The sequence below is a fragment of the Bombus pyrosoma genome, linkage group LG7, assembly GCF_014825855.1.
Source record: "Bombus pyrosoma isolate SC7728 linkage group LG7, ASM1482585v1, whole genome shotgun sequence".
Classification (NCBI taxonomy): domain Eukaryota; kingdom Metazoa; phylum Arthropoda; class Insecta; order Hymenoptera; family Apidae; genus Bombus; species Bombus pyrosoma.
Window position 1 is genome coordinate 4633371 of NC_057776.1, and position 15980 is coordinate 4649350.

The window sequence follows — 15980 nt, forward strand, 5'->3', positions numbered from 1 at the left end:
TACTTATGAGATTCCAAAATATTTATTATATTTAATATAATATATGCATGAAAATTTCTTAGAAGTATCCGAATACTTTTGTGAATTATTGTATGTTTATTTAAGTTTATTTTCCGTTCTATTCGAAAGAAGCTTCTTGATATTTTCAATATTCGTTCGAAATCGAATTATTTGAATCGACATAAAAAAAGACCGGAAGAAATAAATTTATTATACCAGAAAGAAAATTTCCTCTCTGATTATACCAGTTTATATAAAATCTACTTTTAGTACAAGTAAAGATACGTTAAAGTCTACTAACTAATATTGTAAGTTCTACTTCTGGTACCAAAATTTTTCTAAAATTATAATTTTTAAATTGCAGTATATTCTATACAGTTATATTTATTTATAATATTATTATTTTGTTTATAATGCTACAGTTTACATTTTTAATACCATATAGTATCGTTAATGTAATCGATAAGAACTGTCATCAAATATAATATAAGGCAGCGTGCAATTTTAACGTTAGTTATCTCTATCCAACTTATACAAATTACATATTTTTCATTTCATTGATAACTAGTGTAATTAACCTGAAATGTGTATAATTTTTCTTTAAAAATGTATATGAAAACGTAAATTTTATTCATATAAACTGTACAAAAAAATCATTACAAAATAATTTGTACTTTTCATTCGAATTCCCAAAAATGTAAATCTATAAAATTTAATTTTAAATTATTTATATAGAACTTCTCTGAAAAATTAAAAATTGTTTATGTGGGCCACTCTGATCTAGTAAAAGATGTTAAATAAAAAGTTATCTGTAACATGGAACCAGGCTTTATGTATAATGTCAAATGACTGTGTGTCAAACACAAACATCACACATCACGAAAAGAGTACACAGTTGACATGCGTAGTCGTTGGCCAATCAGAAGAAAGAATTTGACGCGTACCATGCGTACAAGCATACGTATGCGAACGGCAGTTGGAGTGGTTGGAAGTTAACGAGTAGAGCGCAATACACGTCAGGGCTCTTATTTTGATTCGTGGAGGGGGCTCACCTCGAAGAAACGGGTGGCTGAGTCCTAAGGATTTGCCAGGAAAAGAAGTGAAGGATTATAGGTTTGATAATAATAAGATTAAACATGATACATGCTGAAAATGGGGATGTTGTATATTTGGAACAGTTAAAAAATCCAATGGAGAGCGACGCGACAGAGAAGGCAGTGTCAAAAAAGTGCGAAGAGCAGCTGTCTTCGATAAATGCAAACAGCTGTTCGTCCTACAAAGATGCAAATCGTTCGATAGAAATGGCGCAAGAGGACAATAATCTGTGCTGGAATAACCTTCCCAGCATCATTCTACAGGAAATATTCTCATATTTACCATACAACTGCCGGTTACGAGCCTCCCAGGTAATCTTCAATTTTTTTTTTCCCTCAAGGCCGTTTAAATTGTGACCAACACAGTGGGTAATTAAACCACTCTCTGTGTTGAGGTTTATTTTCTCTATTTTTCTTTCTCTCTCCCCCCTCTCTCTCTCTCACTCTGTTCTGTTTATTAATATACTCTGAATATTAATTTTAAGCATTCATTTTATTTGATAGTTCTATTGTTTTATACACTCAAATAAAGAAAAAGGGCAAGTGAGAAACTATTTAGAAACTTACAAAAAATTAGTTATCAAACAGTAGTTGAATATTAATTTCGTATGTTTCCATTCTTAGTCTTTGAAATCATCCTTTAATGGTTTTTATGTTTTAATATAAGACTGAATTGTTTTGAACTGTGGTACTTTTAAAATATATGTGCTACATATTTAGCATTTGTTTACCTCTTTGGAGATTTTATAGATTTTATAGATCACAGATTTTATAGATTTGTTTAATAGTTTATTCAAATTAATTTGCATAGGTGTGCAAAAATTGGAGATGCGCTCTATTTCATCCTCATTTTTGGAAAAAGATCACATTTGTCCTGAAAGATGAAGACAGTGTATCATGGACTAAGTATGTAAAGTTTTTCTATACATGTGTAAAATTTTTAAACATTTAAGATTCTACTTCTTACTTTATTTTTTTTTTTAGATGCCTGGCAAGCAATTTCGAACTTAGTGTGCAAGAAGTTACAATCATCTGTGATATATCAAATTATTGTGCGAAAGAAACGTTAGCCCTCTTGAAAAAGCTAAGATATAATAGGCAACTTCGTAAATTGTTTTTGGAACCTATCAATAGTACATTCGAATATGAAGATGGTACAAAATGCACTAAAGCATTGATTTCTTCTCTTATAAGCATTATAAAGAAATCCAATCGTTTAGAAGCTCTAAGTCTGGGATGCATAGAAGATTTAATAGCAAATGCCAGACAAATCGTGATACATCTGCGTAACTACCAGGCAAAGCACTTGACAACTCTTGCTTTGGCATCTGTTAAGGATGATCCTGATGATTTTAACATTTTCAATGCTGGTTATGGACATCTGTTTGATTCATTTGCTAGATTATCTATTTTAACATTAGATTATGAATTCCTAACCAATTCTTTGCTAAAGGCATTGGACAGTGGTACGATGGAAAGGCTTGTAATTCATGTGCATGGTTGGCATTATCAGTTTTCGGGAACAGCTGATGGTAGTTGGCAAAGTTTTGTTCAAAAGAAGTAAGTATTAGTATAGTTAATTTATCATTGTTTTAATGCAATGAAAAATTACTTATTACGTTTCTTCAATTTCAGTCCGAAATGTGAGCTGCGACTAAATCTTCTACATTCTTATATTGGTATTGAAAAATTAGATACAAGTATACTTCGTCCTTCCATGCCACTTACACATTTAAAAGTACTATTTTGTGAAAATGTTAATATTAGAGCATTGCATCGATTATCCAGGTGGTATTCGCTTACTTTAAAATCTTTAATATGGATCGATTCAGTACAATCTTCAGCAAAAGACATACCAGCAACATATGACCCAAGTGATCCTCATAGGTAAGACGCATTGTTTTATGTTATAATTTTACTTTTTAACTTTTTTATTAATGTATAAATTTAATACTCTGCTGCAGCCCTGATCCACTAGTATTAGTTGCATGGAAGTGTACCAAACTTATGGAAATTGTATTCATAGGCCACAAATATCATCAAGAAAATTTGTTGGCTATTGCACGCCTACGCGGAGATTCGCTTAAGTCGTTAGTATTTGCACAGAGATTCATTGCAACTGATGTTGAATCTTGGCATAAGGCTGAAACTATTACACATGTAAGTCTCTATCTTCAATATTGATATTTCTAAATATAGATTTTGATTTAACAAAACTATTACTGAATTACTTTACAAATTATTCTTTTTAATTGGTTTTTAATTATATAGGAAATAAAAGAAATAATGGGGAGCCAGTGGAAACCATTGAGCGATGAAGATTTACCTGCAGTTGTTAAAAATCCTTTCGAAGGTGATAGCAGGGAAGTTATCATGCCTTTGGTCCTCCAAGACCAAAAGTAAATTTTTATTTGCACCAAGGAAATATTACTCCCCAATACCATACATTACTAATCGACATCATCAACAATTTCTGGGCGGGCTACACTCTCAGAAGTAAAGTTATAAAGTTATATCCTTTATTTTTCTATAAGAATTGTTTTTACGAGAACTATGGATGTAACATCAAATGGTGGACATGTGTAAATTCGTAGTTTAAAATCAGTAGTTGATGGATATGTTGCCTATCAGGTAAGGATCACACAGTTCCAATGTGTAAACAGCGAGGGTAAAAACGCACACAAGTTCTCCTTTATAATGATTTTATTAGTTCTTATGAGGATATGATAAGCTATAGTTAAAATATGTCTTTCTTGAGTCCGCGATGAGGTACCTAAATTAAGTACGTATCACCCCCTATTTTTGTTTATCGAAACGAATATCAAAGTATTTCGTTGGTTTTTCCTACGAAAAATCATTTGTGGTACAATCACGTTTTATTGCTAACAGTGGTGATCCCAAAACGATCAAAATAAGAGAGATAATAACAATTAGTGATCGTTCCTCTCATCGATGAATATTAGTGAGAAAAAAAGCATATGTAATATACGAGTGTAATAATATCCTTGATAGATATTAAGAATGAAAGCATTACAAGACGATCAAGGTCTCACCTAAACGGACCTTCGATGTGACGTATACCTGTTGATATCACGGGAAAATAATTTCAAATGTGTGTGAAGGGGAATACTACCAATTAAAATCAACGCGAAACAAAAACAACAAGACTAGATGAGAGAAAGAACTGATCTCACGATGTTCCACTGGAAAGCGTAACGAAATTCCAAATGTATGTAAGTAGAAATATGTTAACAAATATTTTTCCAATTCTATGGGAAATTTAGATCGAAGCGAGCGCCAAGAGCATGCAGTGTAAGAAAAAGTAACTAAACGAAAAAAAAATAAAATATGTTGGACTTCGTAAAAAGAGAGTTTGCGATTGAGTTGCGATAGAACAAAAGATGCACTCAGAAATATAAGAAGTCGAACAGCGATCCGAGGTTATTTTTAATACCAAAACCAATCGGACGCTCTTGTACAAATATTAAATGAATGTGTGCCGAGAAGAGTGCGGTTGATTTGGTGGTACAGACAGTTAGACACACAGCAAATACAAACTTTTGCGTGTCGCCTTAGTAAAAAAAAAAAAGAAAGAAAGAGAATATCGATGATATTAATGAAGAACTGTGCGACTTCCAAGTACCGTCTTTTCACCGTGCTCTTAGCGACCGCTGAAAACGAACACAATTATAGGTTTATCTATAAAAAACAAATCAGAGGAATTAGCTGCTAATTGTGTATGTGTATATGTATGTATATCTGTATTATCTATCGAACTTTAAACGTTAATATTCAGATGCCACATGCATCTATTTCTGTCGTGCGATTAATAATGACGATTTCGAAGATTTAAAAGAAACATGAAAATGAAAGAAAACGATTCACAAACACAAAGAACAATACCAAAACAGCACTCCTATACAGTTTATTATTCTGAAAGGTTATTTACTTTTTTCGAGTCCTTATATAATTATAATTATTATATCGTCGTGTACTTGTAGTCACGTGTACTATTGCTTTTTATATGTGGTTCTGTACATATACATCCATGCGTTTAAAATATTGGACACGCGCAGAAATCGCGGAGTTGCGCCCGAATTTAATGCAAGGAAAAAAGAGGAAAGAAAGAAAGGAGAGTGAGATAAAGGGAAAAGCAATATATAGCGGATTATCCGAGAGAAAGAAAAAAGGACAAAAATGAATCGATTGAGAGCTAGGCACAAATAATGAGAAAACTATTTCTTTAAACAATTTAAAAAGTGTTATACAAAATGAACGGGCCTTAACCCTTGAACTCGCGAACGGCGGTAGCTAGATAAATTCTGATCCATGCAATTCAGTTTCATTATTATTATTATTATTATTATTGTTGTTGTTGTTGTTGTTGTTGTTGTTGTTGTTATTATTATTGTTATTATTATGTTCTATACAAACAAAACAGCTAGATCTTACGATTTGTGTTTCCAAATTAAAAGAAAACTCAAGAAATGATTAACTACAATAATAAACATAATAATTATAATAGAATTATAGTAAATTATAATATAATTATAATATAATTATAATATAATTGTTTTGTCATTACAAAGTAAATATTTGATGCTCGAGTCAGAAATGATCCAGCAACCGCCAAGCGAGGGTTAACATGTATCGCATGTACCTGAGTCGCGATAAGGATAAATCTGCCGAAAAAAATTTGACACGCGACAACCACCACTGAAGAATACTAATCATAATCACCTTAATGGACATTTTTCGGCGATTTGCTGGAACACCTGCTTGTTTCTCGCCAAAAAATGACTGACAAGTTAAGGTATAAACTCATGCCCTTTCATTTCGTATTCCGTGTGCGTGTATTTTTTGAGGTCAGCAAATTTTTACAAAACGGTGAATCGACGGTTATTCATTATCTATATATAGAAAAAACATTCTCGCGAACTAATTATTGTTCGCCGACCATTGACGTTGTGCGGACGGGCCAGATGTTATTTATGAAGTCTTTTTTCTCTTTTCTTTTTTTATTCCTCGTATATATTATTGTCGTTTTTATTACTATTACTATTATTATTATTAATATTATTTTCTTTTTGTTTTTTAATCAAACGAAGTCCCGCATAAACAGTATACTCGCGGGCGCGGTGCCCGACGTGTGAGTCGAGAGAGAGAGAGAGAGAGAGAGAGAGAACAGTGTGAAAGAACATATGACGTTGCGAAAATAATGATAACGTATGAAAGAGAACGAAATTTAAATGAGAAAAGATGAGATATGCGTTCGGATGTAAGAACGAAAGTTATCCAAATGAGTAAAAATAGCAAGCAAACAAACAAACGTCAGGTGATACGTAGTACCATCTCTGCGAATCCTGTGTACAAAGTCATATAGAAGAAGAAGACAATTCGGTATTCGTGCGGTCGCTTAACCAAATGGACACAACCCAACTATACGCATATATATCGATATAAACGCGAATGACAAACCAAGCATAAGACTGAACCTACTGGGAAAGGTATAACCACAGTTAGGCGGTCCGCACGTCTAGCCAACATCCGACCTCATATTCATAAAACAAGGACGATCCCGACTAAACGGAAAGCATCGTTCGCGAATCGCGTCGGAACGAATTTGTTCACATCGATTTTACCTATTGTCGATAACGCTTGTCTCGATGATTGTTGCTCGTCTTTCCTTTCTTAGGTCTCTTAGCTTTCCGTCTTAGCTCGTGGCCCTCGTCGATTCGCCCCCTGATTGACCCACGCGGACATCAATTTATGAATATGCGAGTCGTTAAAAAAAATAATTAAAAAGTAAAAAAAAAGAAACAAAGGGGTGGTGCATCAGCTAGTGTTTAGATCGGATAAGCGCCTCATTGAAGAGAAAGAGAGAGGAAGAAATAACGAAAGCTCACTCGAGGATGGTTCTCGTAGCCGATAAATACTAACCTATAAGACAGCCTGCCAAGAATCAAAATACTGTAAAATATCAAACGAACGCTAGCCAGTACAGAATGCTAAGATCTATTTTTTAAGAAGCGAATGTATATTTTTGTACTAAGGCAGGCCTTAGTGTGAATCGTGTATTCTTGCGCGTAATGGCAAGACGAGAGCTGTGATCATAATATCATTTCGGCTTAGCGAGAGAACATATAAAGACAAAAAAATTGAAGGGGAAAATAAAAGAGGAATACGAGAAGAAAATAACAGAAGTAACGCGGCGATTACGTGTTCACGGAAAAGCATAAAGAGAGAGATAATGAGGCGAATGTTCTCCTGCTAGCGTTATTACCGAGTGGGCTATAGATACAAAAGGGGTGGCGATAAATCGAGAACAAAACATCTGTGATAAAACATAAAATCTTAGAAAGGGTGCTCGAGAGAAAGAGAGAGAGAGAGAGAGAGAGAAAAGGTGGCGAAAGAGAGGAAGTGAGAAAAAACAAGCGCGCGTTAAATGATATAATAAGAAAACCTAAAGTAGGAAAAAACGTTGAAACAAAATGCAACACAATAGGGGGGAATAATATAGGTAAAAGACGGAACCCTACGTGTATTAGGGAAATGATACGCAAGACATGCAATTCCTACAAAAGAAAAACAAAATGTGTATAGAAGTGCTTCTAGAAGATCTATTGTGCGAAAATAATAATATTCGTCGTGCGTATGACTAATCGACAGATGGAGACTGTCTTTCGACGAGATAGCCCGGTCTAACTATTGTAGTGGTTACCGTCTTGTCGTATCCTTGTTTAAGGAGCGAACGCATTCGATCGTCATGTGGGTTTCGATGAACGCTCGCGCTATTATCTCAACGAGAAACATTCGACCGATGGGAAAAGCTAATGAAGGGTTCTTGATGTTTGCGATTCTTCGAGTAATAAGGAAAGCCATACCATACTAAACTATATAGAACGTTACTTAAGCGAACCAGACATTCCACGCTACTGTCGGTTATATAGTATCGCAACGCTGTAGTATATATACATATATATACATATGTATAGTTAATTTAGTACTATGATTAATTTCAAGCAAAGAATAGTCGTTGTTGCGTTGATTCTGTAAAAAGATCTAATGATCTGTCCGCAATCGACGTACACATATATACATGTATTTCCATCAATTGTATTCGAAGCTATGCAAAGATCGTGGAACTATACCAAGAACTAAAAAAGCCCGCCTTCATCATGCCCACATGATAACTCGGCATAAAGTCAGGACGTCGTACACCACGAGTAGTATTATAAGTTCCTAAAGAAAAGAAAAAAAAATATTTTACACTCTTAAGTACGATAGAACGAAGCCGGCATTACGAATAACTCATCTCACACGAACAAGGCGTTCAAGGCATTCGGTTCGATGTATGTAGTTCGTTAGATGATTCCGTTCTGTTTTATGGGATTGTAAAACGCTTTTCAAACGCAGCACCAGTAACGTTTTTCTTTTCTTGTCTTTTTTTACATATACATATATATATCTATCTCTCTATCTATCTATATAATATATATACATACACAGATATCTATATAACATATATATATATAGTTATATAGATATATAGATATATATAATTTACAAGTACGTGTATAATCCATTCCAATCGACGAGGCGGGCGTTATGGAACGTAACGGTAAAAATGTAAAAATTGGAAAGGATGGTTCCGCATTGGATGAAGAAACTAAACAGGATAAAACTTTCGCGAAAGGCAAGGAAATATTATAGTATGTATGTAAATGGTATCGTTCAAACGTCATGTGTGTGTGTGTGTGTGTGTACACACACACATATACATATATATAGATAAACAATGAACGACACATATAGACCGATAAACTCGATAGATAACATGAAAAACGCGGGTTAATAATTTTACGTAACGTTACTATATATATATTCTCGGTTATTTTATTACCGCCGTCTATTTGACTATAAAAGTTGAATCGTCTTGAGGTTTGTTCGAGAATCCGCACTGTGCAACAACCGACATAGACGACAAGGAGAGAGAAACGATATTCCGTAACTCCTCACTCGATACGTAACAAGTGCTTAGAAGGATATTTACCAAAACGCAGCGTTAGATATTTGTATATAAGTTAATAAGGGCTGAGGTAACAAAACGCGAGCAAGCTATTTTTTATCGTTGGATCGCGAGATAAGGCGGAACGAACTCCGCCGATAAAGTATCTTCCATGAGAATAAAAGAAGAGAGAAACATTTGCGAAGTAAAAAAAATGAAGAAATTAGAAAAAAAACAAACATGACCGGGCCCACAATAAACGTCGCTGTGTTATATTTGTTCGTGAATTAATTGAAGTCCTAGCTCTATAGACGCATGTATATGTACCAAAAAGAAAAAAGAAAATTTGTACGAAAGAAGGAAAGAGGAAAAGAAAAACACATACGATGTGATTAAGGATTTTTAATCACGGTCATCGTGTTTGCTAAATTGGGATTTCGAAACTGAATAACGTTAAGCTCTGTCTGCACTGAGGCAAGAAAGAGGAACTCTTTTTCGCCCTTTGTTACTGCATGTTCCAAAATATTTTCAATGAACAGCAACATTACAAAAATATTTTGTTCACACTGATGCAATATTCGACAACAAGTAGCGACTTTCTCAGGAGACAGGAACAGCAATGTGAAGTTCACCGTTGTCGCTTCAGTGGAGACAGGGCTTTAAATGACGCGTCTCACGCCGAACAACGATCACCCTGATGCCGGATCGTTCAAATTCGATTTAGTTTCTACGTTTTACGATGTGTCGGGTCATTCCCCCCATCGATAATAGTCGAGAAAGAACGAAACTCAAAACCGTTATAGCATTTTCTCAGTTACAATTAACAATATCCCATGCACTAAAATATTTACAAGAATGCACATGAAAGATCGTTCGCCGGTGGGATAACGTTATCTTGACGCGTTTGACACGTTATTAACCGCGTAACGCTCGAAAAATTTTTCAGCGGAGTATAGAATTATCGCTTCGCGTCATATGAACATATTTCCCTGGCTCTCGATGCCATAGCGCCTCCGAAATTCACCGCTCGCTGATGTTTTATTCCAAGAAAAAAAAAAAAGAAAAGCTCGAGATCGTTTCGTATTGATGATCCAAATATACTTTTCAACGTAAAACAGTGCTCAATCGGTTTCGTTCTCATCGAAGCGAGCTTGCATCGGTGTCGCGTCAGCGTTCCATATTTAACGAGACAAAATAATGTATAGTTTAGTAGTGCGTTACGAGATAGTGTTTAGTTTAATCTCTCTGTTGAGATATAGATCGATTCTCTCGTGCAATATCGCGTCGATATAAAAATTTGCATTTTCAATTATATTCAGGGATTTGATCTATTTTTCGTCCGGTTAATACTTAACCTATTAAGGACCAAAGTTAGGTTAATATAATGTCTTATATTTGTAACTTCTATTTAGGCAACTTATATTATTAAATTTCATCCAATGCACATTGCAATTATAAAAAGAAGTTTCACGAATTTGCTCGATATTTTTTTCATTGCCATTTTTTCTTCCATATATATGCGTAAATCCTAGAATTTTGTAAGATTTAAGGAAAGTAAAATATTTTATATTACTATATGATAAATTATTTTGTTCAAATTGTAGAAATTCCCTTGGTGGGGAGAATAATTTACCTTATTTGTGCTTTATAATAATGTTGGTTTACACAATTTCAACACATTATTTTTCTGTTTGGTTCTTAATCGGTTAATTTCACCACGTTCCGCGGGGGGCATGTCCATAGGAATATCGCTTCTATTGCGTACTTCGGGTGTAAGTCTATCTAATTCTTCCTTATAAGGACGCGTTTAACGGCGTATATTGTACGATTCCATTGCAGTTAATAGTTTAATCAGTTTCGCCGCGGTTTTTTAACAGTGCAATGTACGCGTGCTACACGTCCACCGCGTGCGAGTTAAAGTGTTAAATCGGACATTCTCTTCGCGTGATTTCAGACAAAGGGAGAGATAGACCGAAAAAACACGATGGTTACCATGTTGAATGCCACGGATAAAATCGTGGCCTCTGTCACACTTTTTTAGTCGTCGTAGGCACAACGTGTTTCGAACCCATTTAGTGCACTTGGAAGTTTCTCACGTAGAATTCGATATACTATTGTAAAAGAAAAAAAACTACGTATAACTTTGTAAATGTTCTCTCCAAATATGTTCAACAAAAGAAGAAAGAAAAATGAAGTTGAATATATACATATATCTCGAGCGAAGAATTCGTTCTCCGGTCGAGCATTGATTTTTTCGTAATCTCGGTGTTTCAGAGGTTAATGTTTATACATATAATAGTAACGACATATATGTGTGTAGTTGAATAACGTTTCGATCGAGTTAAACGCGTAAAAACAGTGACTCGATGTTGTATCGCGTTAGAAAGATGAATGCAACGGTGTTTGGACTTGCTGTTTTTGAGACTGAACGTGCGATATCTAAACGCGTCAAGCGAGCCCTGTCTAGTGCACCTGTTCCATTATTTTCTTCCGCGTTGTTGATGGCATTCTCCAATCTCAAGTCATTGATTTCTAACTCGTATTTTGACGGTTCTTATGTCTTCAAGATATCTTGGAAGAAAGAGCATGACACGCGTAATACAATGCCACACGCTTATTTCTTCTTTGGTATTTCAACTTCATATTCGAATTATTCGTTTCCCTTTTATTTTCCAAATACAGTAGGACCCCCTATAGCACGAAAGATACGTTCTGTATTATATGAGACTCAAAATGTAAAAAGTTAAAATTAAATAAAAGATTTTTTGTTTAATATAATAAAAGGTAATATGTATTTTAGTTTATTTTGATACGGTAAAGTTTTCTTCACTATATGTATGGAACGTAACTTAAAATAAAAGTGTAGGTGAAGTTAAAATTTTACCACTCTTAGAATCACTTAAAATTAATTTCGACATCACTTTTTGAATATTAGTAGCTTTTTCGTCGGTTAAATTTTCTTTAGTGTCAGGGTTTGTATTTTCTTTACTGTAAACGTTTTTTCTGGTACTCTTTCCTTAAAAAGTATTTCATTTCGCATTCATTGTTATTTTCTAAGTTATGTTATACAAGGGCAGTAACAATTTTTTTATCACTTTATATGGTGTCCTACTGTTTTTGGTTCTCCTAACGAATCTTTCTTTCATGATATCGATTCAACATCGAATTTAGGTAATGTTTAAAGAATTCGTAGAGTGTATCAACGTGGAATATCAACGTGTATATTCGCGGAAATAAATCAAATGTAACGCGAACAACTTTATTTTTTGCTGACGCGGTAAAAATCCAATGAAGGTTTAAACAGGGGCAAGGGTGGGAGGAAGAAAATCAAAGAAAGTCTCCTTTTACTGTTACTTGCGATTCGTCGCGAAATGTTGTCTAAAAAGGAACCAATCTCCATGTAATATGTATCTCTACGTATTAATATATATATATATATATACTTATAATCGCTATTGTTTTTCTTTTTCCAAGCTATTTTATTTGATAATACGAAGCTAACAAAGAAAATGAGTATGTGTGCGTGCGTGTGTGAACGATGCTTACGAGACGCTTCTTTCGAGTCCTCAAGGTCGTTGCTTGAATTTAACTCGGCAGATCGATTACAAAACAGACTTTGCGTTTACGCTCGTGTTTTCCGTGTGTAATCGAAACTCGTAGCGCCGCGAACGAGTGGTATCGTAAACATCGGTTTGTCTCTATTATTAAAGTTGTCTATTATTTTATTAAACAATGTTTTTAAAATCCGGAGAAAAGAAAGAAGAAAAGGAAACTTGTATATCGGATTAAAAATGAATATTTAACGGAGTTCTTTTACGTTTTTCTTAATACGTTTTCCTATGCATTGAACAACAGATGTTATTTACGTTTCGTACAGTTAAACTCTCGCTGCCGAGCGTTCAGTGTTCAAACTAAGCTCATGTCACGAATTCGACTTCTAAAGTAAACCATGAAGAGGTTACTTAATTTCCAACATCTTCTCAATAGAATGCGGATTTTCATGGAAGTTTATGAAAAATTAAAATAATAGATGTTTGACAGAAATTTGTTTCACTCACTAAATATTAGATATGACGATTAACTATACTTTGGATGTCTTATATATTTTTACATATTACATGAATTCTATGCATTTTGACATCTCCAAACTTTCTATGAGTGCATAAACATCCGCAATCTACTTGTCAGTATGTAATTATTTCTTGTAATCGAAAAAATATTACAAAATATGTCAAACGATACTCAGGGAGCTGTATCGTAGCGAGAGATTCAATTCTTTTGGCGTTATAATATGTAAGGTACAAAACGATTGGACGTGTCTCGATGCAAGAGACATTATTGTATTCGTTGTCCATATCTACTAAACGCCAATGGGCGTTTACTGCACGCGCCGATCGGCTCGAAATTCTTGCCTCCCACGAACCGTTACGAGAACGCGCGTTTCGGCACCGAGAGAGTCTATGAACCTAATGGAACGCCGTGGAAAGTGAATCGATACGAGTAGTGGAAGATGCAAAAGAGCTATGTAACTCAAAGTCAATCTTAACACGTTAACTGTCACGGTGGTCATCGGTGACCCACGTTTTACTAAACTTTTTAGAATGATTAAGATAAGATAAGTTTCATAGATTAGCAAATTTTCAACAATGTGAATGATTTAGATAACATTATCAGAAAAAGGTACACAACTACAATGTATGTAACATTTTTTAAAAATTGAATGTTATAGTTAGACCGGATTTTTATGCAAATTTATATTTTTGAGAATAGAATTAAAAAAGTAAAACCTCGGTAGAAAATTGTTTTACCTACAAAGTATTATAGAAAACACTATACTTTGGACATTTTATATATTTTTTCATGTTATGTACATTTTGTGCAGTTTTGAACTTTCAAATTTCTTATAGGTAAACGCATAAAAATTCACAATTATATTGTGTATATACAGGTGTAATTATGGTGTGTTGCAGCTCCCAACGTAAAATACAATATAAAATTCATATGGTAGTCAACGTGTTAATCCAGTCAACAAAACATTTTTAACGGATAGTGCATTGAACTTGTTCGATGAGCCATTATTCGTGAGACACGAGTCACATAGATAGGGAGAGGATTTTTCGTTGCAATATTTTGATGTTGATATCGTATAAACGTTACAAAATGAAGTTCGCTGTCCTCGACCTTTCACGGTCCTACTTCTCTGTTTTTTGCACGTGAAAAACTCGTTTTCGCTGTAGTTCACATGGCAATGTGAGAAACAGAAAAAGGAAAACAAGACGAAAACCCATCGTGCCTCACGGTTACCTTACGAGCGTAATATAGAAGGAAAGTGTATAGGATAGGCACGCTTGTTTGGAGCAATTAATACCCAGGTACATGTATTCCGACTATCGATGTGTATATAAATATATATATGTAGCCGCGGAACGTTCGCGAAGCCGACTATACATTCGTCGGTATTCAACGTGGTACCTGATTTTGTAACATTCTCTTCTTCGTGCGATCAATTTAATGGCAAAGTAGGCGGGATTATTATTGGACAACGGAAAAGTCGACACACATCTCGACATGTATAAAGACAGTAGCTTACCATATTTGAACATTTAGTATAGAAAACTTTTATGTACATGCTATATCTGTTACATACAACATTTTAAAATTTCATTATCACTGTAATGAGACACGGCTGTTATGATTATATTGGTAAAATTAATAAAATCAACCTGAAAATGTATATAAAAGTTACAAAATATCCATTAATTTAGATTAATTTAAATAATACATTAAATAATACCAAAATAATACTGAAATTGGTTGTTTAAATACCTTGTGACCTTTAAGAAATATGTGTATACTTGTAGGTTTTGTGCACATTTTCAGATTTGTTTTATGCTTTACCAATATAGTCATGATAATCGGACCTCATTACAGTAATGAAATTTCAGAATACTTCATACATACATAACGTATTCATAAAAGATTTCTACAAGTGAACTATTATAAGCATATACATATTATATTATATGTAGAGATACCCGCACACGAACTACATATATGTAGATATCACTCACACACACACGTACGCGCATATGTGTTCACCGTATTATCTGTTTTTCCATTTACGTATTCCGGTAAAACCACTTCAAAGATGCATACGAATTAGGGAAGCCGGGCAATAAACAAATATCGAAATATCAACTGTATAAATATAAATTTATATGTATATCTTTACTTGAGAAATATTTTCTTTTTGAAGAAAACTTTTTTTAGATATTCAACATCTTTTATAATATCGTTAAAATGGTGAAAGATTCCGATTTTTGTCGAATTCTCCGCTTGCCTGTATGTCTGTTCCACTCCTGTTGAGCGACATAGAATGATGATAAAGTAATTTGCATACGGTACGTTCCTTTTTGAAAATATGTACTTTTATTCCTCGATCCGTTTTGTAATCTGTTGCAGCGAAGTATGTGTATTTGTAAATACTCGTGTATTGCGCCTGTTGTCCTTCCGATCAAGCTGCAACACCAGCTTTTCCTATCATTCGTGACAGAAGAGTTCCCATCTTCATGTTCTTGAAAGTGTACCTTTCTTGCACTGAAAAGGTATATTTCGAGGAGAAGAACCGGATCTGGTCGTTGGAACATTTGTCACGAACGATTTGAGAATCGATCATTTGTAACGCAGCTGTAATTGTCCACGATTATTAACGACTGCCCATTTGTGTTGTTTCTCATCTTTTTCTTTCGTACGTGGACTACATAACCTCCGAACAAGCATTTGTAACATGCAAAACCGTTAATATCGTCGTGTAAAAAAAAGGAAACAAACAAATATCAGTATTCTTTCAACTTCAATATCCCGTAGAATTGTACGCC

General features: G+C 34.3%; 1 protein-coding gene across 1 annotated transcript; it reads left to right on the plus strand.

The window, feature by feature from the left end:
- The first annotated feature begins 959 nt into the window (after positions 1 to 959).
- Positions 960 to 12551, plus strand: LOC122569244 (F-box only protein 33). Its single transcript, XM_043729987.1, has 6 exons — positions 960 to 1406; positions 1906 to 2000; positions 2079 to 2654; positions 2730 to 2981; positions 3059 to 3254; positions 3366 to 12551. Exons 1-6 carry the CDS (start codon positions 1137 to 1139, stop codon positions 3495 to 3497), a joined length of 1521 nt encoding a protein of 506 aa, XP_043585922.1. The 5' UTR covers positions 960 to 1136; the 3' UTR covers positions 3498 to 12551.
- Positions 12552 to 15980: the final 3429 nt, after the last annotated feature.

Bases quoted from the DNA above. Each gene is read 5' to 3' on its own strand.
- LOC122569244 (XM_043729987.1), top strand. From the start codon at position 1,137: ATGATACATGCTGAAAATGGGGATGTTGTATATTTGGAACAGTTAAAA. The intron at 2,001-2,078 runs GTATGTAAAGTT...TTTTTTTTTTAG, and splicing joins GACAGTGTATCATGGACTAA to ATGCCTGGCAAGCAATTTCG. The intron at 3,255-3,365 runs GTAAGTCTCTAT...TTAATTATATAG, and splicing joins AGGCTGAAACTATTACACAT to GAAATAAAAGAAATAATGGG.